General features: G+C 47.0%; 1 protein-coding gene across 6 annotated transcripts in view; it reads left to right on the top strand.

Moving 5' to 3' along the window:
• TIAM1 (TIAM Rac1 associated GEF 1) overlaps nucleotides 1-23369 on the top strand; it is a 163406-nt gene that overhangs the window by 109981 nt on the left and 30056 nt on the right. For all 6 annotated transcript variants that reach the window (XM_064643904.1, XM_064643900.1, XM_064643899.1 and 3 more), the window contains 7 exons: nucleotides 56-202; nucleotides 2262-2336; nucleotides 3341-3511; nucleotides 9343-9447; nucleotides 11486-11567; nucleotides 16092-16178; nucleotides 19292-19516. In XM_064643904.1, coding sequence (XP_064499974.1) covers nucleotides 56-202; nucleotides 2262-2336; nucleotides 3341-3511; nucleotides 9343-9447; nucleotides 11486-11567; nucleotides 16092-16178; nucleotides 19292-19516 — 892 coding nt within the window. The remainder of the gene's footprint in view (nucleotides 1-55; nucleotides 203-2261; nucleotides 2337-3340; nucleotides 3512-9342; nucleotides 9448-11485; nucleotides 11568-16091; nucleotides 16179-19291; nucleotides 19517-23369) is intronic.

Below are 23369 nucleotides of genomic sequence, written 5' to 3'. Positions count from 1 at the left end.
TTGGCAGAGGTAGGATGCTGTAACCTCTGATTTTAAAAGCATGTGGCATTGACAGGTGGCGGCTCGCACAGGGGAGTCGGGAGTGAGGAGAAGGACACAGGCCATGTCCAGATCTGCCAGCAAACGGAGAAGCAGGTTTTCTTCTCTTTGGGGGCTGGATACTACCTCGAAGAAAAAGCAAGGGAGGCCAAGCATTAATCAGGTAAGGGTGGGGAAGCCTGTGATACTGATATTTTCAAGGCTGTTTGTTAGTGTGCAGAATGCAGCTCGCACAGAGTCACTTGCATCAAGCACTTCCACACCCAGCCTTAGCCTTGCCTGGTTAATCTTTCACGGTGTGTAGTCATCTCATTCCTCATCCTCTTCAGAAATCAGGACTGTAATTGCAGATCAGTGTAGAGCAGCTCCTGTCAAAGGTTTGGAGTTTGCCCTTTCTTTAGCTGATTTGGTTGTATTCTTCCTGTTGTTGCATTTTCGCTGCCTCTGCTTTTGCTGGAGGTGCTGTCCCTAATCTCAGGAGCAACAAAGCTTCATGTGTAAAACAGGTGCAACTTTGAAAGGAAAATAATAATGCAGACTTATTTGGTTATTTTTAATTTAAAACTACAAGTTTGTACAATACTTTAAATGTAGCTGAGCTGGGTGAAAACTTCCTAAAGTGACAAAAAGCTTTACATTTAGTAGGGACAGCCCTTGTTTTGCCTCAGATTTATAAAAAAAGCAAAAGTTGCAATGTTTCCACCCAGTCACTGCCCAGATCTTTCTCTAGAAAACATGTTTCAGTGTGGTAGGAAGGTGCTTCCCTGTTATTCTTCCCAAACATCCCTAATTATAGCTTTCAATTTTTGAGAGCCATACCTCATCTAATTGCAGGAAATGTAGGCTCTGCTGTTCTTTCTTTTCTCTCAGTTTTTGTGGGGAGAGAGGCTCGGGACACACGTTCTGTTCCCCGTGATTTCTTCTGCCGTTTGTTAAGGCAGCAGTGGGTGTTTGTTTTGCTCAGCAGAGGATGGATGCTGTGGAATTGTTGAGCTTGTTTTCAGCCAGACATTAAAAGTTCACCTAATATTTAGTGGCTGAGCAGAAGCTCAGGGTTTTATCTGGAATGCAGCAGATGATTCCCATGAGTGCGTTCCCAATTCCTTGTTTTGATGCTGCAGCATCCCTGTTGCTTTGTATTTACTTGCCCCAAATCAAACACAAGCCCCTTGTCCTGAACTAAGATCCTGCCCATGCTGTGTGTGCAAGCCTGTTTTTTTCCCCCTGATCTCACCCTTTTGTTTTTCCTTTCAGGGGGGATAATTGCATTCTTCACGCTGCCTCCCCCACCCCTGCCCCCCTCGCTCCTCACTAAGCACAGGCATGGAAAGGGTTCTGTTCCAGGTTAAAGGAAAGTCATACTTGAGAGAGTTGTAGAAAATGTAAAATTCTGGGGAAGTGGCAGAATGTCTAAATGCAGTGCCTGCACACATTTCCTTTGCATCCTGCGAAGTGTTGCCCATTGGAAGGAGCAAACTGTAAATCCCTGAAGGGCAGAGACCGTCTCCCATCCTGCATGGCCCTGCTTCGTTTTAGCCATGGAATAGTTAACAGCCAAACCAGCAACTTGATCCTCAAGCAGTGGTGATGTGGAGCTGTAAAACTTAACTTTTCAGTTTTAATTACAAGCTTCTGCTGCAGTAAGAACCCTGCTTGCCCATCTGATGGAGTCCTGTGCTGATTTGGGGTGGAACCCGTAAATATTCCCGTTCAACCGTTCCTCCTGCATGGAGTCCTGTTGATTTTGGCTCTGTGGCTCGTGCTGGGTTACCAGCTCTTATTTCATTAGAGAAGGGTTACACTGACTTGTGGTGCTTGAATGTTTGCTAAGTACGTTTTGGCAGCTGGGTTATTACAAAGCCAGCCAGAAGCAGAGCCCTTCTGATTTCTCAGCCTTAGCAGAAGTGGGAAAGTGTTCATTCCCACACTTTACAGGTGGGGAAACTGAGCACAAAAGGAGATAAAATCAGTCCAGCTTCACCAAGGAAGTCGGAGACAGACCTCTAAGCAGAAATGGGCTCTAATCTTCCAGCACGATGCCCCATCACCAGCTTGTCTTTCACCTCCCCTTCTCTTTTATCAAGCTGCTGTTTTCCTTCGCTGTGTTTGGAGATGAGTGTTTTTCAGTTTGATTTCTCTGTGAGGTGTCAGACAGACTGTTCTCCCCTTAGCCTGTGCTGCAGACGTTTGTGTTTCAAAGCACATTCACTCTTTTCCCTCAGGTGTTTGGTGAAGGAGTCGACTCAGTAAAGAAATCCCTGGAAGGGATCTTTGACGACACAGTCCCGGATGGCAAGGTAACCCCAGCTCTCCAGCTGCCTCCTTTGCAGCCAGTCTCCATGCAAGGATTGACTCTGGGATGAGAGAGGAGAGGACCCTCTGTGCTCTGGAGGGCTTGGAGCTTCTCTGGGAGGGTTTGAGCTGGTTGCCCACGACCAAAAGGGCAGCTGGAGGTGCCAGACCCAGAGGTCTGTTAGCCAGGGAAATGCCTGCCCACAGGAGGACCTGGATGTCTCTGGCTCTGGAAGATGGCTCCTTTTGGTGGCCATATGGGGTTTTCATAATTAAGGGTTGGTACAACTATGAAGCACAGGGCTTTCTCTGTTGAGTGCTTCCCTGAGCTTTTGCATTTGCTTCCGTGAGTTCCTGCATTTGCAGCCCCAATTGCAGCTACTTTCTCTTTCCCCAGAGAAAGTCAGCTGTAAAACAACCTTAACACAGTGCTGAGGCACATTCTTCATGTAGTGGATATTGGGTTTAGCCACATGAGCCCACTTGCTGTAAACAGGGATTCTGTAGCTCCTATCACTTCCTGGGGATTTATAGCTTGGAGTGCAACTCAGGTGTATAAAAGGCAGTAAATTCAAAATAAATGCTAAGACTTGCTATTTTTGCCATTGCCAGGTATAGGAACTGCAGTACCTACAACAGTTTTGTTGGCCTCGGATTGGTTTACCCAGAAACACAGTGCATTTCAGTTTTCAATTTAAATATGTTTTTATCCCTATTATTTTTTGTTGCATTCCTAGCATTCCCAGCAGCCATAGGGTGAAATCCCAGGAGAAGCACATTGCACCAGTGTAGCTGTGTGGGTGGCATGGGAAGGCACACTTTCTTCTGCTCAGGGAAAACTCCAGGTTCCTGCCCAGACAAGCCTTCAACCTGGGCTTATGAACAAAACATCTTCTCTCTAAGAGGGCTCTTTGATACAGCACATAATGCTCCTCCTCACACTTGTTATTGATGAAGAGGGAGTTGTGTTTGGCTGGGAGAGTCATCGTGGACTTTGTCTGTAATTTAGAGGGAGAAAGAAGTGGCACTGAGCAGTGTCCATCAGCACAACCCCGACTGTGACATTTGGGTTCACGAGTACTTCACGCCCTCGTGGTTCTGCCTGCCCAACAACCAGCCTGCCCTGACCGTCATCCGTCCTGGGGACACCACGAGGGACGTACTGGAGATGATCTGCAAGGTAAAGGCTGCCAGTGTGACCTGGAGTGGGGTGAGATACCTGTGACCCTGAGCCCTTTCTGTGGAGCTTCAGCACTGCTCTGTGTTGGGAGATCAGTTCGGTGTTGGATGAAGAACATGAATTATACTGAAATGTCTGTGCTGGGACCGCAGCAGAGAATTTCCTGCAGCTGGAGCTGAGCTTGGCACGGGTGCAGGGACAGGCAGACTCAGTTTTGCCTTTCCCACTCTGACTGCTGTGCAAGAGCCTCTGAGTGCCTTCACACCCTGGCTGCTGCCTGTCAAGGGCCACCCACCTCTCCAGTGGAGACCAAGCTGTGTGTGGGACCCTCAACACCCTGGCTCCCAGCCCGCTGGACACCCCACACCGTGGTAGTGTAGCCACCTGGCCACCTTGGTGTCCCCACCCCTGCCACCCCTCCCACGGCCCGTTCCCTCCTCTGCCAGGCGAGTGAGGTGATCTCACCCCTTCCCAGGTGCCAGGGTGGCCTGTTCCCACGTGCCATTCCCCCTTCCTTCCCCTCTGACTGGCACTGGGGAAAGCAGCAGCACCAGGAGTAGGAGAAGAGGCCTGTGTTTGCTGCCTGCACTGCAGTCAGACTTGCCTCGTGTGGGTGGCAGGAGGGGAGAGAGGAAGGCTTTTATCTGCTTTTGAGTCGGGGGGGGGGGGGGGGGGGGGGGGGAAGAAAAACCACCTGGATTTCTCTGCCAGATGAAGTATCAGAGACATTTGGCCATTAAAAAGAGTTACATCTCTAAAGAGTTGGAAACTTTGACAAATTAAATACAGGCTTTCAGATCTGGCAGCTACATAATGTGTGTTTTCTGCTCTGCCTGGGAGCGAGACCCGACTCGTCTCACGTGCTGCTCTGAAAAGTGAGGCTGCTTTGTACAGCAACAACAGCAAAAGAAAAGAAAATATTTATTACTATTGAGAACTTAACTTTGGGAGCTTTTAGAACATGTTGCATGTGCTTCCAAAGAGAGGGAAGGTGAGAGAAAGGCGTTTGTTTCCAGTAATTACACAGTGCGCTCATCTCTCTGCCAGGTGTGCTGTTCAAGAGTTTGTGAAAGCTCTGCTTTGTGTTCAGGAAAAGATGACATTTTTGGAGAGAGACATAACAGGGAAGCTGGATGACACATTGTTAGTAATGATTTATTTTTAGGATTTATGTTTTCCCTTGGGTAAGAGCAATTAGCTCGGGGGGAGCAGATCCTCAGCTGGAGTAAGCTGGTGTAGTTCCACTCCTTCCAGCAGGTGCCTGCTGAGGATCTGGTATCTTACTGTGTGTTTGTTGTGGTGGGTGGGGGGTGTATAAGGAGAAGGGGAGGGGGGTGAGTGTTTTTGAAGAGCTGTTATCTGTTTCTTTCCTTTCTATAAGAGTTTTCAGCCTGGAAAACACTGATGGATGCCTTCTTTTCTGTAGCATTTAATAATCAATCTCTTTCTTCTGTCTCTTGCATTCAGCTCATTTTTTCCCCTTTAATATCTGATCCACATCATTTCACATCAGTTTGCCATCTGCCATCTGAGAACCAGTCAAGTTCTGGTACAGTAAACATTTCAAGCTCTACATTTCATATAAACCTCTTCATGTTTGTGGATGTGGTTAAGTCTATCTGTGCTGTTAAACTGAGCTTGATTATTCTGTTGGAGAACATTAAGTGCACTCAAGTCATTGTAGAAAATGTGTTCTTATGCTAACATTGCTGCTTGTTATTGTACAGCGAGTTAGGCTTTGGAGGATGCTTTGTGACACTTTCATGATTTCAAGATTGGTGGGGAGGAGTGTTTAAAGCATATTTTAGAGTGGTATCTCAAAGATTTCTCCTAATATTTAACTAATAGCATCACTTGGCAGGCAGGGAAAGTCAGTGTATGTGAGTTAAATTGCTTTTCTATGGATGATAGGAAATAGTTGGTCCCTCCCAACCTTAAGCATCCTGTGATTCTGTGATAATACAGTGTGAACGTGTGTATATGTGTTACTAACATTTGCATAAAAGTATGTCTTAAAATTGAGTGGAAACTCACACACTGTGTATGGATTTAGGCAGAGCCAGTATGGAGATAATAACACCAAAAACTAGTATGGAGATAATAACACCAAAAATCAAGAACAGAAGACTACATGGCATTTAGTCCTTTGACTGCATAAAAAATTGAGAGGCAAGAAAGGGTTTTTTTTCCCCTCACAGTTTACATGTTCCAGTAGACCTGTGTGAGGGGCAAGAAGCAGATTCCCCCAAGGTCTCTGGATTTGTGCTCAAAGTCTCTGAGAAGTTACTTGAGCCTGCTGCTCTGTGGGCTTACTTTGATTTTGAGCTGGTGTTTTCCTGCTGGGAAAGCTTGGGCTGGAATGTGATGCCAGAGTAATACAGTGGGGTGGCTGTTGTGTTTCTGTGATGCTGAAAGAACATTCCTGTCCCTCTCTTTGACTAGAAAGGAGCCCAAATGGGGGAGCAGTTGGGCTTTGTGTGCCAGCCCATGACAGCACTTGATCCTTTTGAATCTGATCAAACCCCTGGCTGGAAATTCTTATGCAAGAGCACCTTGGTTAAGCTGTGGAGTTGTGTTTTAAATTGGGTTTGCTGCTTAATTTAGTCCAGACATAGCCAGAGTTATTAGGAGAGAAATAAATAAACCAAGCAGCTTATTTGGACTGCTAAAAGGTATTTTGGGTGGTCTCAAAAGGATATTCATATCATTAAAGCTGCCCTGTTTCTACTCCCACCTTCCCACATATGGATGCAGCTCCTAGCAACAAAAAAGTGGGTTAATGGTTTGGCTTTTAGGGCAGACTGCCTGTGTCCACTTACAGAGACCTTTTCCTTTCACTTCAGTAGAAAATCGTGCCCCTATTTGAGACACTTTAATGTCAAATTCTGAGGTAGACAAAAGCCTTGGGGCAGCTGTGGGAATGTCAATTAACTAAATGGGGTGGCCCATGGGCTGCACCATCACAGCTTTAGTGGTGATGGTTCTCATTCCTGACTTGGGTGGGATTGCAGTGTAGTGCATTGATGGCATCCACCTCAGCTGATGGTGTTTCTTGGAAGAAATGAGTGGCTCAAAATATGTATGTTTTATCCCGTGGCCTCTCTAGCAGATGCTGTGCTCTGCCTGGGGTGGCTGAGCTAAGGCAACTCCTGGCCTGTACCCAGTGCCTGGAGGCTCCAGACTGGATAAATTCCTGTCCCTCTACAGCAGGTGGTGATTTCTGCCAGCCTGGGGCAGGCTGGAAAGCATCCCTTTGGGTCTCCTCTGCAAGGGAAGGACGTTCAGAGTCGCTGTTGGATGTGACGTGAATACCTGACTGTGGGTGGGGGTCTCTGCCCACCCTGGGCTTTGCTCAGTGCCATGGAGGGGTTGGCACAGCTCTGCCTGACCAGCCTGGCCTGATGGGCTCATCCCCACAGCCTGGGCAGCAGGGAAGGGGGGGATTCTGCCCCTCTGCCCCCTCAGGTGAGACCCCCCTGCAGAGCTGCCTCCAGCCCTGGGGAACAGCACAGGAAGGACATGGAGCTGCTGGAGAGAGTCCAGGGGAGGCACCAAGAGGATCAGAGGGATGGAGCAGCTCTGCTGGGAGGAAAGGCTGGGATAGTTGGGATTGTTCAGCCTGGAGAAGAGAAGGCTTTGGGGTAACCTAATTGTGGCCTTCCAGGACCTGAAGGGAGCCAACAAAACCGGTGGAGAGAGACTATTCAGAAGGGCCTGGAGTGACAGGACAAGGGGGAATGGCTTCAAACTGCCAGGGGGCAGGGATAGATGGGATATTGGGATGAAATTCTTCCCTATGAGGGTGGTGAGGTGCTGGCCCAGAGAAGCTGCGGCTACCCCATCCCTAGAAGTGTCCAAGGCCAGGTTGGACAGGGCCTGGAGCAATCTGGGATAGTGGAAGGTGTCCCTGCCCACAGCAGGGGAATGGAATGAGATGATCTTTAAGGTCCCTCCCAACCCAAACCAGTCTGTGATTCCCTGATTCTGTGAAATGCAGCAAATGTACAAGAGCTTTGGCACAGGAGACCCCGAAAAGATGCCCCATGGTGGCAGCAGGAGCTGCCAGGTTGCCTGGCTCCTTCCTCTGCTACTGTGGTTTTTCCACAGAGCATTTTTCCCCGCTGGTGTTGCTGTAAATGGCTGAAGCATTTCATGGACTTTCAGAGAGGCTTACCAGAGACTTCTCCCCCCAGATGTGGGTGTGCAGTCAGTGGTGTGCAAGGCACTCCTCAGTTTGTATCTAAGCTGATCAGAAAAGAATCTAGGACTCCTCTGTGTAATTTCTGAACCCTTAAAGCCAATTCTCCTTCCTTTTAATTTCTGGGGTGCTTGTACATGTGTCGGAAAGAGAGGAAACTAGTGAAAACAGCATTAATCAATGAGCAAAGCACTCAAAATGCTTTCCAGAAAGAAAAAAAAAAAAAGAAAAGGAGAGAGAGTAAGGGTCTCCTACATTCAGCTGTTTTTCTTTTGGCCCTTGATAGATTTCAGATTCTTTATTTAATTAACTAGGAATTTGCCTGGATTACGGAGGTTATTCCATTTCAGATACTCAATTTCATACAAGGATAATTTGATCTTTGAATAGGAAATACTTGAATGTAGCACTGTAGAGTGCAGCAATAGGTCTGCTTTTTTTTTTTTTTAAATTATTAGTATTGGTAGCTGTTTTTATTCCTGGGCTAATCTAGACTTTCCAAAGCATTCACCATCCTCTGTTTGCTGAAGGGTCACTCTGGGATCTTTTCCACAGGCCCCTTGGAGTACATTACTCATCACCTGTGATCAGTCAGCTGAGTGCTGGTGTATCATCATCTTGCCTTGAACTGGATAAGCCAGGCTTTAAAAAACATGATAAACAGGCAATAACGAAGTTCTTGCATGAATTTTCAGATGAGCCATTGTTTTTAGCACAACCTGGGAAAGGTTGGCAATTTCTTGGTATAAAATGAGAAGGCTGATGTATGAAAGCATTTAATAATGGGATTTCAGAAGTGACAGTGAGGAGAATTTGCCTCCTGTATGGGTGAATCACTTTGGGGTTTCTCATTAGGTGTAACCAACAGTTTATGAACTTTGAAAGTAACTTCTGAATGACATCCTTTGTGTTTATCATAATTCTAATGTGTTTTGATTACACACTGCATTAACCTCTGCTTAAATCAAGCTTATTAATCATGCTGAGAAAAGGTCGTTAACATCTCCCAGACCAAATGCTCTATCCTCAGCTAATTATAACTAATTCATTAAAATGGTGTGACCTGTTTCCACTGGGATGTAATCCAGGATGCAACTCTTGGCTTCTTTTGGCCTTATAAAGCCAGTGTATCCTGGGCTGGTTTGAATTTAGAGGACATGCAGATTTTCTGTTTTTTATTAACCTTGCTTGAAATCTGCCACATCCTACTTATACACTATATTATAAAGACACTAAAAACCCAAACCAAAGAGAAAACAGCTTTCCTGCTACATTTTTCTCTGTTAGCAGAACATTTATTTACCTCCTTGTGATTTGAAATATCCTTTTACAGTTTGCTTTTATTCAAAGGTGTGCTCTGAGGCTTCTGATTATTTCTGGAGTACCCTGGGAGAGAGCAGAACTGCCAGGTCAGCAGGGGCTGCTCAGAGTGCCCTCAGCACCCTGCTCAGTTGGTAAATAAATGAATGGATGCTCATTCATGAGGAAGAGGAGGAGGTCCAGGGTCTTATTCAGGTCGTGGTGGAAGGTGGTGCTGGGGCAGTTCTGTGCCTGTGAGGGTCAGGCCACTCTCTGAGTAGGTGATTAAGGCATTTTTTTTTCCCCTCTGAAGCCTGTTCCCTGTCTCTTGCAGACCCACCAACTGGATGTCTCTGCTCACTACCTGCGGCTCAAATTCCTCGTGGAGAACCAGCTCCAGTTCTATGTACCAAAGCCAGAGGAGGAGATCTATGAACTGGTAATGCAACCCACTGGGCAAAATTAAATGGCACTTGGTAGGACGCTGTTAATTAGTGTTTATCTGGCATTGTGTAACACAGAGTTATGCTTTTTAGCTTGCAATTGTGGTGCTTTGCAGACCATAGCAAATTGGCCTACAGTAATCTCTGCAAACATTTCATCTTGCCTTGGTGTTAGTTTATGTTTGTGCTGTTATATGTCTGTGTGGAGGAGAGAGAGGAGGAACAGCCACAGGTAATGTGTGAAAGTCACTTTAATGTTACTTTTAAGCTTAACTTCCCTCAAGGTTGTCTTTTCCTGTTGCTCATATTGTCCATGGGGGTTTTAAAGACATAGTGTTGAGGCCTGAGCACTTGTTGTCACAGTCACTTTGATTTTTAAAGAGGGGGAAAATACACAAGCTGTTGTTTTTTTTTCTTTTGGTGAGTTTTTGGTGTTCTTTTTTTTGTTTTATTTTTCTTAATGGGAAGATAAACACCGAGGTTAAAAAGCTCAGGAGCTATGTGTGAGAATATACTTTCTTAATTGCTTCAGTCGGCTGTTTTCATCTCATTCATCTCAAAAGCAGACTTCAAAGGAATTTTGCCATGAGAGATTAAAAAAAAAGACCAAACAGGATTAGTGTCATGCTTAACTCTGTGATTTTTACACATGCACGCTGTAAAGCTTTTTAAACTCCTTTTCACTGGTGGCTGTTTTACTTATAAAAAAGTAAAACTTTGCTAGTTATGGGGGCTTTTGTTCATTTAGCAAAGAAGTTCTGGGATTTTCCATTAACACTGTCAACAACAACAACAAAAAAAAAAGTGTGAGAAAGTGCTAGTGGAGTGCTAAGACTGGGAAGTGAAATAGAGTTGGGAAAAATTAAAACTCAGAGGAGACAGATTTTAGCTTTCCTTGCCTGGGAGGTGACTTGTCTTGTGTTGAGAGGATGTAGGATTGACATAGTCACCACTTATTGTTTGTTTTGGTAAAATGAAATTAACCCCAAAATCAGTCATTGGGACTGTGTAAGTGCTGATAGATGAGTGCTGCAGGAATATGTCTAATGTACTAATATTAAAGCAACACACACTTGTATGTGTGTGCTTGTTTCATGAGAAAGTTGGAGTTACTTCCATGAGCTGTTCTGTAACACCTGACTTTTGCAGCTGAACAGATGTGGAAGTGCTGATAGAAGAAGGAAATAAAATAAAATTGTATTTTTATTAGGGAAACTTAGGTTCCTCTTCTTTTTAAAGGAATGGTTTACATACTTCAGTCCAAGCGCTGACGTCACTTAGTTTCAAGATGTTAATTATTGTGAATTGCTTTTTTCCACACTCCTAGCAGTGTGGAAGCAGAATTAATATTCACCTGTGGGCTCTCATTCACCTGGGGTATGGTTTTTTCTGAAGACAAAGGGGTGGTTTGGTACCTAAGTGCTGAAAGGCAGAGGGAACTGCACCTGGGTGGAGGGGCTTCTGGGCTCTTACCTAAGTGTGAATTTGTGCTGGGCTCCCAGGAAGGATGTTAATGACCATTTCAAAGACTTGGGGGCTTCGTTTGGTTATAAATAAACACTGAGGTGTTAAAGGTGAAATGTCATGCTAAGACATAGTAAATTGTCCTCTGACAATGAGGAAATGTATTTAAGAAACAAAATCCCTCCTTGTGAGTTTAATGCTCTTTCATAATTGAATTCCTGCAATGTCTTCATTAAAATAATAGAAAAATATTAAATTATCACTACCCATAAATTGGGAAATTGCACTCAAAATGTTACTGACTGAGGGAATTAGATGTACCCTTGCTGTTATGATGATGGTAGTAAAGCACTGCTTCCCTTTCTTTAGCTGTGTTCTAACAGCAAAGCTTAGTGATGCTACTGATGCACCTCACACAGGTGGAGAAAAACTGTTTGATAAATAATGACCATGGTGCCTTTTTTCCATCTGTAATTAAAAACCAAAAAGCCGTTCCAAATGATTTCAATTGACATGTCCTCCCACAGTAACATACTTTTGTGTGTGCTTTTTTGTTTTTCTTCTGTTCAGCTGTACAAAGAGATAGAAATCTGTCAGAAAATCACACAGCACATTCAGATCGAGAAGTCTGATGCATCCTCCGATATTTATGGTGAGTTTCTCCTTGGCTCGTTTTTCTTTTTCTCCCAAGTCAGTTCCAGTGCTATTCACTGATACACCTGAAAGGTCTGCTGAGCACAGAAGGAAGAGCACATCTGATTCCTGAGCCTGCACAGAAAGCATCCACCTGCCCCAGAGCAGGGCAGTTTTATTCGTGGTGCATGGAGCGCGGCTTTTCCCAGTGCTGGATCTGGAGGATGTGCAGCTCTCCAACGAGAGCTATGGTGGCAGAAAGGACAAATGTTTGCTTGTTCTTGTAGTTTCTCCAAAACACCACCCACAGAAGGTGTAGGTGGCAAACGGCATCCTCTGCCAGCTGCCACCTCTCACGGGAGTGCCTTCAGGGGGGCCCTGCCGTGGGCTTGGCGCTGGGGCTTTGAGCAGTGCCAGCAGGGTGGAGGGCTTCCCACTCCCTCGGTCCTGCCACCCTTCCCACCTCCTCACCCTTCACTTTTTCATCCCTTTACTCCTTCCACCTTTTCCACCCCTTCACTTCTTCCACCTTTTCCACCCCTTCACTTCTTCCACCTTTTCCATCCCCTCACTCCTTTCCCTCTTCCCACCTTCTTACTCCTTCTACCTTTCCCACCCCTTCACTCCTTCCGCCTTTCCCACCCCCTCACTCCCTCCACCCAGCATCATGACAAGGACACGGCTGGGAGCATCCCTGTGGGTAGGGGGCATCTCGAGGTCTGTGGCTGTCCCAAGACAGGCTTTCCACCTCTTTCCCCACCTGCCAAGGTGGGTTCCTGCCTCACCCCAACATTCCCAAGGCTGGGGGAGCCTGGCCCCAGCCCTCAAGGATGTCCCGTGGACACCTGGAGCCGGAACCTGACACATCCGACCAATCTGTGCACAAAACATAAAGCAGAGGAAGTCTTCCCTGTGTAATTTCAGCAAAATCTCTCATCTTTATGTAGGCTGTTCATACTCCTTTTAGCTTTCAAGTATTTCAGGTTACAGACCTCCAGCCTGGTGAGTTTGCCCTTTGGTCTGGCAATTACAGTTCTGGGGTGTGTTTTAAAGTTATCTGTGCAGCCTACCCTGCAGGAAGCCAATCTGCATCTTTCTGCTGTTTATCTAAATACTCTGTTTCAATGACTAGAATAATTCTGAGTCCCCAAACTGCTTATTATACAGCTGCAGGCCATTTGAACACTGAGCTCTGCTACAAAGCAGTGGCTCTGACTGTGGCTTGAATATTGAAGGCCTAAGAAAGAAGTATTAACCAGTTGGAGGGATGGCCCCCAGGTTTGATAATTATGTTGTGCCTGAAAGCACTGTGAGTGTTGGGGGTGTTGTAGCATTTCCTGTTTATTTCTTTTTCTTCTTTTTTTTCCAAGTGATAAATGGGAAAGACCGTGAAATGCACTGTCATGTCCTGTAAAATGAGATCAGCTCTGTGAGATGTGGGACGTGGCTGTGCAGTGGCTCTGACCCTGGGGGGAGGGAATGCTAAAAGCACCCTAAAAACCTGGATTTTCTCTCATTGGAAGAAAATAGCGAAACTTACTTTGCCTCTAAATGGCAGAGGAATTTCTGTAATCTGTTTCTCATAGAAGCAGTGCTGTGTGTCCATACAGTGACAAGCTTGTGCTGAAATCACGCAATCCTGGAACAGTTTGGGTTGGAAGGGACCTTAAAGATCGTCTTGTTCCAACACCACATCACAGGGCAAGCCCACCTGGGAATGTTTTGTAGTGTTTCTACTCCCACCAGTGTGCCTGTGTCCTGGAGTGTGTGGCCAGTGTTTTGGACCTTGCCAGTGTTGGATCTCTCAGTGGGATGCTGTTGCTGATGCCTGGGCATGTATGTTCTTGCCTCTTTTGCTGGTACTTTTTCCCTCTTTGCCAAGACTGTACAGGCAGAAATCAGGGTGCACCAGCAGTAAGAACCAGTGGTTTCCAGCCCCTCTAAGTCCCAGGAAGGTGCTGGCATGTTTATCAGCAGCTGGCTCTCACAGGGGGCTGAGGGGATTATCTGGAGGTGGATTTGTTCAGGTATTGTGCTGGTTCAGTGAGGCCACGAGCACTCAGAGCTGCAGACTTTTGTTCTCCTGTCATCAAAACTTTGCAGTGAAGAGAAGGCTCTGTCTGGGTCACCACCCATCTCTTCCCACCTGTGTTTCAGAGTCCATGCACAGTTTGATAATAATGTTTTTGGCAGGAATGCCAGCTTATGCAATCGCTGTTGCTTCCACCCACTCCTGCCCTTCCTCCCCTGTGATGCCAGTACACGTGTTTGTGTGGAGCCCCTGTGGAATTGAGCCAGATGGAAACTCTGCATTCCTACTATACATGTGTATATACAAACTGCACACACATATATACACACACACACACACACTCGGCTGAGGTGTTTCTCATCTGGGTGGCAGCAAAAGCACTGGCACTGCTGTGAGACAGACGTGCTGCTGCTGCAAATTGTGTTTGAGACCCAGACACTGCCACAGCTGTGGAAATAAAACAGTTTATCCTTGCCCATCTCTCATCCCTTAAAGCTGAGCACAACATGTTTAATTGCTCCTTACACCCTTTCTGCCAGGAATAACTGCTCAGGATTTATGGGTAGGACTGGGAGATGAATTAAGAAGCAACTACATGTGCATTTAAACCTGATGGATTGAAGGAGGCAGAGGTCTGATCACAGAGGAATCATAGAATCACAGAATGGTTTGGGTTGGAAGGGTCCTTTACAGCTTATCCAGTCCCACCCCCTACCAAGGGCAGGGGCACCTTCCACTATCCCAGGTTGCTCCAAGCCCTCCAAGTCCAACCTGACCTCGAACATTCCAGGGATGGGGCAGCCACAGCTTCTCTGGGCAACCTGTGCCAGGACCTCACCACCCTCAGAGGGAAGAATTTCTTCCTAATATCCCATCTAACCCTGCTGTCTGTCAGTTTGAAGCCATTCCCCCTTGTCCTGTCTCTCCAGGCCCTTGGAAATAGTCTCTTTCCATCTTTCTTGTGGGCTCCCTTCAGGTCCTTGAAGGCTGCAATTAGGTCACCTTCTCTTTCTCCAGGCTGAACAATCCCAACTCCCTCAGCCTTTCCCCATAGGAGAGGTAGAGCTTGGGACTGCTTGGGCATTCTGGTCTCCTCACAGTTAAGCCCCAGTGAGCTGCAGCTCAACCTGGTTTTAACTGTGTGGTGTTTGGCTCCACACCGGCATTTCAGTGGCAGAAGGGTGGTGGTATTGGGAACTGATCATTTGAGCTGACTCAAACTGCTGTCTTGGGCATGCTCTGCTATGCTTCTGGATAAGGATTTTCCAGGTAGGCTTTGTGGTGATGACAGCCAGTAACTACTATATTTTACAGCTGCTCTTTTAGTTGAGGGGTTTTCTCTCTGCCAAGGCTGGAGTGCTGAGTGAGCTTCACAAATTTCATTTGATTCAGCCCAAGGAGCTCACATGCAGGTTCCAAGTAGCTCAGTAAGTCATGGAAGGCCATATGCTTCTCACTTCTAGGCTGCCACGTTCTTCCCCCTCTTTTCTTCTTCCCTTTTTTTTTTTAAATCATGGATAAAAAAATAACTCTCAGCCATAAGAATCAACTTGAAGAGAATCCTAAGGTCAGAATAGGCTCCCAGTACATCTGCACCTCTTGGCTGGTGGCTGATTCCATGTCAGACAAGGGACTCCCCCCAGAGGTTTGTAAATGTTTTTCTAGTCAGAACAACAGAGAGCAAATGGTTGCCTGCACTCATTCAGGGAGCAATGAAGTTTCAGAAAGGCAAGTGTTCTGCTTTAGATAACTCTGAACAGTAAATAAACAACCCACATTTAACCAGGCTCCTTGTATTTCCTTTACACATTGTTATCTTACAGTGTCACACACAAATGGCAGGAAAGTCACCCAAACAGAACGTAACAGTACCATTTGCTCTGTTTAAATTCAGGCTGTGTCAGTACTTTCACTATAAGGCTGTTCTCTGGGTCTCTTGTGTAGCACAAAACGTGCACTGAGTTGAGACTTGGCAAAAAACAGCTTGTGCCATAAGCAGCTGAAAATAAAGGGGAAAAGAGAAAGTAGCATTTTTACCAACTTGTCCAGCCCAGGAATCTGAAAAAGTAGAAGTCAGCCCTGTGCTTTAGCAGGAGGTGGTGTGCCTTGTCTGAGTTCAGGGTGGCACATCAGCCAGAGCTCTCCCATTCCCAGCTGCTGTCGGTGTGTGTCCCAAACCACAGCTCTGTGCAGCTTTTGTCTGCAGACACCAAAACTTCCTGAAGAGACCTTTTGTGGCGACAGAATTGGAAGTCTGTTCCAATGTTTTGCAGCTGTGGTATCCTCAAATGAGGCTGTAGTTGATTTATATATAAACTCAGAAATTCAGTTCAGGTTTTTTGTTCAAGCCGCTTTCATTGTTTGACTTTCCCGTAATGTCTGCAAAGGTTTAAGGGAAAGGGGAAGGGAGGGATTCCCGACTGCTCACTGCAGGGAAGCACAGCCTGTGCTGTAGTGTCTCTGGTTGTTAGGACAGGCTTTTTCTGACCAGCTCTCTGGGTATCTCCCCAGGTTTCTCTCTGTCCTCTGTGGAAGAAGAAGGGATTCGTCGGCTTTATGTGAACGGCGTCAAGGAGACAGGCCTAGCTTTCAAAAAAGGTAAAACACTTTCCAAAGTGGTTTAATCCTGGTATTGACCATGAGCTTGTAGGAATGGGAGCTTTACAAACACACCAAGGGTCCCAGTCCAAAAGCAAATAGGGACTTCTGGGAAGAACCTTTGGTGCTGGATACAGGGCTGTCCTGCTCTTGGGATCAGCTGTGCTGCACGGTCACCCTCTCAGTTTGGAGTTACTGTGTGTGTAGCATGGTCAGTGTGTCCCTTCCAGCCAAAAAGAGGAGCAGAGGCCCTCTCAAGTGAGTCACTGCAGCATGAACAAATACAGTAGAAGCATCACAGTGCTCCCAGTGATTGGGATTGCTGCCTCTGGTTCTGCTTCCAGCCTTTGCAGTAAGCATGGCCGCACTTGGACCAGAAGCCAGCAGGGACAACTAGGCTGCCAGCTCATCCTGGGGCAGAGCAGGATATGGTTTAACTGCATTTTATCCAAGCTGAGGCCAGCCCTGACACTGCCATACCCTCACTGCTTTTCCCATTCATTGCCATTCCTGATGTGCCAGTGCTGCTGCATGGGCTGGGCTGCTCAGGGAGCTGGGCAGCTGAAAAGTAACCAGATTTTGAAGTAGAACATGGGCGGAATGAGGAGTGAGAAGACGCAGAGTCCTCAGAAACACCTTCAGGGTTTTCTTGGCGAGAGGTTATATGGTCTCACAGTGCTTATTCAGCAGTTGGCTGTTGCCAAAAGCTGTTCCAAAAGCTGGTCTGCTCCATCCCTTGGCCTTGTGCTGACTCCGGCACTCTGAGCCAGCTCAGCTCCCCGGCTTGGTAGAAAACTGCTGTGGCAGTTTTTGTGACCCTCTGGCAGGTGGAGCTGGTTTGTGTGGCAGGGAGTGAGGGGCAGAAGTGGCACAGTGCAGGGACTGCAGAAATGGGGAAGGAAGAAGCTGTGGTCAGGGGATGGGGAACAGCCTGGAGTTTCACCCAGCTGTGGTCTCTAACCCCAACTTCAGAAAACCACATAGGTGGTTCTGGAGGCTGCTGTGTGTGTTTGTTAAGCTTGACAAGACCATCTTTCTCTTTCCTGTCCCTCATCACCCTGGGTTGGCCTCGTACAATTCCCTGCCTAACAGGATGAATATCCTGCCAAAAGCCCTGAGCAGGGGGTTGAGGGGCTCTCTGCCAGCCTGCCACAGGGAAATGAAACCCTGGGGGCTTCCTGTGGGGAGCAAAACAAATGTGAGGGTGAGGGTGGAGGGGGTTTCAGTAGGGCTTCCCTGTTCTGCTTTTAGTTACTGTTTGAAGAACAGTTTGAATGGATGTGTGAACACAGACTGCCTCCTGTGGGGCTGGAGCGCTAAAACATCTGATGAAAACTCAGGATTATGTTGCTCTTCAGAATTGATCTGAAAAGCCACCTCTGTATGAACAGCACGTGGCAGGATATTGTGACAAGATACCCCGAGTTCACTGAAAGCAGGGGGGGAAACTCCCTCTGCCTCCCATTATTTACATGCATGTCTATATTTGACTGCACTTCCTACAGTAACTCTCACCAGATGAGATACAGCATTTCATTCCCAATCTTTTCTCCAATTAGAAAACTTTACTTTCTCCTGGTAATTTTTATGATCTATCTTTTTATTTCTACTGTTGGTCTGTGTTAGCGAGACATTCAGTTGTTGGAGTTTGAGGTCCTCAACTGTACTGAGACAGACATGATGCTTATCCCAGATAATTCAAAACAAGGTTTACAGAGGGTAAATGAAGCCCCAGATACAATATTTATGGTTGCAGACCTATTAGTGTGCTACTATTGTGCCACAGAATCACTAAGTAGAATAAATGAAATAATGCGAAATGCTTGACTTGCCTTGTTTGGTCCTTCTTTCAAATATGATTTTACAGTCCATTTACTTTGTAGCTATTCTATCTAGTTCACTCTATTCTCTCCAAAACCACACTCCACACTACAGTTTCTGGGCACAATTACACCTATTTAGAAAGGTCTCCATTTTCCTAGAGAAGGCTGAAGCTCTTTAGCCTCCTCTCTTCCACATTTTTCCATGAATGTGGGTAGGTACCGTGTTTCCTGGAGGATGCAGCTGAGGCCTCTGCTCACAGCACAGGCTCATCGAGTCTGGCCTTTCATCCAGGCTTTAATGGTGGCCAGACTCATCCTTTGCATGGCTGTCCTGCCAGAGGACTGGGTGGCACAAGGGCAGCTCACCTTGGACCCTGTGAATTCCAGCTCTCATCCCTGTAAATGCCAGGATGGTGACCAGGATGATCCAACATCCAGGGCTGTCAGCACTTGTGTACCCTGACTTGCTGCTGCCTTCCTGACCCTAAAGTTTATTTGGGATTAAACCCTGGTGCAGCGTGTTTGGTCAGAGAGTGGGCCCAGGTGGCCGTGGGGAAGGTCAGGTTTCCCGTGTCCCCTCAGAGGGCTGCACATTGTCCATCAGCATCGCTGCCTTGCCCCTGGATGTGCAGGAGTCAGCTGTTTCCTCAGCAGATGCCCTTTTCCCTTGGGTGCCGCTGCTGCTATAAATAACTCCTGAAATCAGGCTGGAAAAAAACCATGACTAACTTACCAAGAGCTCAGACTTGCCTTTTGAAGATCCATGTGCTGGGATGGGATTCAAGAAGGGCCAGGGGGACACCCTGGTAGGACTGGTAGGCCTGGAGGTGCAAAGTCCTACACCTTGGCAGAGCGGGACATGTTTTCCCTTCTCCTCAGTGATGACTTCAAATAAAAGCTTATATAGAAAGTTAAAAGCAAGAATCAAGCCAGCCCAGTTGCTCCAACCTTCCCCCATCCTGTGTGCAGTACCTCACAAGTCTGACTGTCCTTCTGTATCTCTTCATTTAGCAGTGATGTGTGGTGTAGGGAGGTGTGTGGCACAACAGCTGTTCCCTTGCAGAGTGAAGACAAAGGGGGTCTTGTTGCTGGTACGTTGTGAGGGACTTCCTACGGGAGGGATCAGACAACAGATCTCACAAAAGTCCATCAAATTCTACTACATTTGCAGTCATAAATTATTTCTTTTTGTCTAGACAGGCACTGGCACTTCACACACACCCAGCTGAGCTCCTTGATGTCTGTGGGGAGCGTTGCCGTGCAAGTCTTACCTGTTCCTCTCTGTCACAGGCCTGAAAGCTGGTGATGAAATTGTGGAGATCAACAAGAGAGCTGCTGAGGAGCTGGACTCGGCCCTGCTTAAGGACGCCCTGGTGCAGCCTGCGCTGTGTCTCACCGTGCGCACCCACCCCGAGATAGAGGAAGGGCAGAAGCTGCTGCAGCCGCCCCCACGTCGCCTGGAGAACCCCCCTGAGCTGGGTGACAGCACCCTGGTGTTTGCTGGGGGCAGCCAAGGTACTGGGCTCAGTGCAGAAATCACTGGGAGGAGGATTCACATTTGCTACGTGCTGGTGTAGCCCCGTTGATCCCTGTGTGTGAATTCCGTGGTGGGAGGGAGGGGAACTGCACTCTGAGTGCACTGGGCAGATAATGCAGGGGGGCTCTGGAAGCTGTAAGGTGTCAGCAGTGGTACCAATGAAGGATGGCTGTGTTCGTGGTCAGGTTGTGACACATCTGCCATCACCAAATGCGTGTCACATCCTCCAGCTGTGCCCACAGAGAACTAATGGCTCACTTCTGAGCAGCTCAGGAGGTGCCTTTACCTCTGGATTTGCCCACAGGAAAATCCCTTGCCCATGGCAAGGAAAGGAAGAGGGTATAAGCATTCTGTGTGCAGTTTTGGGAACCACAGTGTGAGAAAGATCAAACGCTATTGGAGAGTGTCCAGAGCAGGGACATGAGGATGGTGAAGGGTCTGGAGGGGCCACACGAGGAGCAGCAGAGGACACTCAGAATGTTCAGCTGGAGAAGAAGAGCCTGGGGTCAGAGCTCAGTGGGATCTTCAGCTTCCTCCTGAGCGGCAGCTCCAATCTCTGCTCTCTGTGACCAGGGACAGGACCTGAGGGAAAGGCTGGATAAAAGAAATGGTTGAGGAAGAGCAGGACTGCCTCCTAGGTGGTTGCTAGCCATTAGCACGTAAGGCATCAGTGTTGGGAATTGCAGTGGGATAACTGGAAAGCTCCTCTTACCTGCCTGCTTAGTCAAGTCTTACTTGCCCAGCTTCTAAATGTCCCCCTGTACCTGAAAACAGAAGAGGACTCCTTGCTTCGGTTTTTTTGGAATAATTTAAAAAGCAGGAAAAATTAATGGAATGACCAAAATGAAGTTGTTTCTAACTAATTAAAGCTATTCTGAGCTGAGGTAAATTCTGACTTTCAGCCAAAACTAAATGGCATCTGGATATGTCAAAATAATTGTGGTGGTTTTTTCCTCCCTCAAGCCAAAGGTTTCATAAATGTCAAAATAATTGTCTTGACAACTATGAAACTTTTTGGAATAAAAAGCTGGAGCAGGCACAGGGCTGTTGATGCACTTCACTGGAGTTAAGTCAGCTTTCTCCCAGGACATGTCCAACCTGGTGTAGGGGCTTCTGGGATGAGTCCAGGTGCAAACTGGAGCTAACCCAGGATGCTGTGATGGCATTAACATGATGCTGAGCCTGAGTGAAGGACCCACAGGGAAAGACAGTTTGCTTGGGCTCAGGACCAAGCTGAGTCATGTCTGCAGGCAAAGGGTCAGGGAGGTACAGCCTGCTGCAACATTTCAGGATGCTGCTCTGGTTTTCCTTAAAAACCTATTGTTCGAATCCTGTTATTTGACAGGACAAGAGGAAATGACCTCAAGCCACACTAGGGGAGGTTCAGTTTGATATCAGGACGAATTTCTTCATGGAAAGGATGGTTAGGCATTGGAATGGGCTGCCCAGGGAGGTGGTGGAGTCCCCATCCCTAGAAGTGTTCAAGGAAGGACTGGACGTGGCACTCTGGGCTGGGGGACAAGGTAGGGATCAGACAAAATTTGGATTCAAGGATCTCAGGGGTCTTTTCCAACCTAAATGATTCTGGGATTCTGTAATATTTCCTGAAAGTGACCTAGCAAAAATGTTTAGCTAGTGGGAGCATGTAGTGGGGAAAGGGAAAGCTGGAAGCTAGGCTGGCTTTGGGAGTGGGATATTCATAGCAAGTGGAATAGCGGGAACAAGAAAGCTTCAAAAACAGTTTATTGCAAATCCCTCTGAGGGGACTGATAAAAGCAACCTCACGTAAGAATGTGGGCTAAACCCCCAAAGGCGGTTAAAATTAAACATTTTCAGGACATTTTCCCCTTTTAACTTCTATGGAAGTTTTCCCAGTTAGGCTTTTGTGCTGAAAAAATTGAGGTAGTTGTGTACATTTTTATAGACGGCCACAAGATGCCCCCATTCACTACTTAACAGCAGCTCCTCACAGGCCCCATCCTCTTGTCCTTGCCTGGGCTTTTTCACTGTAACTCTGAGCGTTGAGTCCTCACACCTTAACTTTTCACTGAGTGTCTGCCCCGGGTGCAAAGAATGGGGAATTAGGACTGTTGTATTTACGGGATGTAGTGATTCCTGAGGCAGAGCAGTGACACTCCAGAACACAGGGGCTCAACAGCAGGTCTCAACAAGCAGTTTCTCTGCCACTGTCAGTTCTCTGCAGCATTATTTGGAGGGTCTTTGAGGGTCCTTTCCCTTGCTGAGGGTGAGATAGTTCAGGGTTTGCCAAATGTGTCCGAGCATCCCAGCGTGTGCCTTTGGAACAGCAATATCCCTGCGTGCCCCATGCGAAATGAAGATGTAGGCCATGACTGATGGGAATTTCATGGCAAAACCAGACCTCCCACCTCTGCTGCTTTGCAGACACACTCCTTTTGTGCTGCCCTCAACTTGAGTCATGCCTGTCCTCCTTTGTGACTTTCTCCCGAGCTGGGTTGTGCAGTTGTCGCAGTGGTGTGGAACAGCTCCTTGTTTTCCCATGTCCTGCTGTGACCATGTGAATTTTCTGGTGGGCCAAACCACCTCCTTCCTGAATAGCTCCCCAGGAACAGGGCTAAGCCTCAGGGCTTCCTTTTCCCTTCTATTTCTCTGGCTGCAGCTGCCCTTCACTTGTGCTGTCCTCAGCCAGCTCCTTCGCTCTCCCTTCGAGGCCATGGGCGGCACAGAAGCTGGAGCTCTCCTGACATTTGCTTTCCTTCAAAACACAGCAGATATTGAGGTGGGATTCACCTTTGTTGCTCCTCAAAGGGAGAGGGATATTTCTTCAACCAGCAGTAGCTCATCAGCAGGTGTGGGGTGTCTCTGGCAGCTTCTGGAAGCACCTGTAGTTTCCATATGAAATAGGCCTCTGAGGACCATGTTCAAGTGGTGCTTAAAGCTAAACTGCACCAGTGCTCTGGTTTGGGATGACTTAACCTGAGGTGAGAGTGAAATCAAGGATCTGCACCCAAGTGTGCAGTTGTGAGGCAGGTGTTTTTGATCTTCCCCATCCATTTCCCTCTACTGAGGTGTTTGTAGAACACAGTGATTTATTGAAGCCTTTCTTCTTCTGTCCCTCTGCTTTGCCAGGGATTTGTTACCACACAAAATCTTAAAAAGAGGACTTAAAAAATGCTTTTATTTGAGACATCGTGGCTGTGTCTTAGGTTTTTGGTCTCAGCTACACAGCTTCTTGCAGAGAGCAGTCAAGTATGAAATACCCACTGACCTATTTATTTGTGTCCCTGTCGATTCCAGCAGTTTGGCTGGCCAGGCAGATCTGCTCTGTGATTTCTCTTGAATGCTTTATTTATAGTACGCAGATTCTGTCTTTGGTCCTCAAGCAGTGTAGCCTCCCTTTCATCAGGGGGGTGAAACACTGATAGGCTAGAGTGCCAGCAGATACACATCACCTATAGGCACATCCATTCCCCAGAAATCCAGGATCTAGTCAACTGATCGTGCTGTCTTATCGTTATCTTCCTCACTAGCAATTCTTCATCAGCTGTGAAGGCAGCAAAGGGCATGAGGCAGATCATATTGTGTATTTTCAATAGAAAGATGCTATTGAAATGCTGTACATTTTTTTTTAAGGAATCTTTCCCGTTGCCTTGCTACTCAGTGTGAGATCTTCAGGAGCAAAGCGGGGCTGTGTTTCTGGGAGTCGACCTCCCTGAAGTGGCTGCTGGTGCTCCTGTTAAATCCAATATCTCTTGCAGCTCTTTCATCCTCTGAAGCTCCCTTGTATATGCAGAGGTTGGGGCTAGAGCTGCAAATCAGCTCTGTGGCAAGCAATTACTTCACTGTGACTTT

This window comes from Pseudopipra pipra, chromosome 2 (assembly GCF_036250125.1).
Source record: "Pseudopipra pipra isolate bDixPip1 chromosome 2, bDixPip1.hap1, whole genome shotgun sequence".
Taxonomy (NCBI): domain Eukaryota; kingdom Metazoa; phylum Chordata; class Aves; order Passeriformes; family Pipridae; genus Pseudopipra; species Pseudopipra pipra.
The sequence above is the reverse complement of the archived record's forward strand: the minus strand, read 5'-3'. Positions and strand labels throughout refer to the sequence as shown.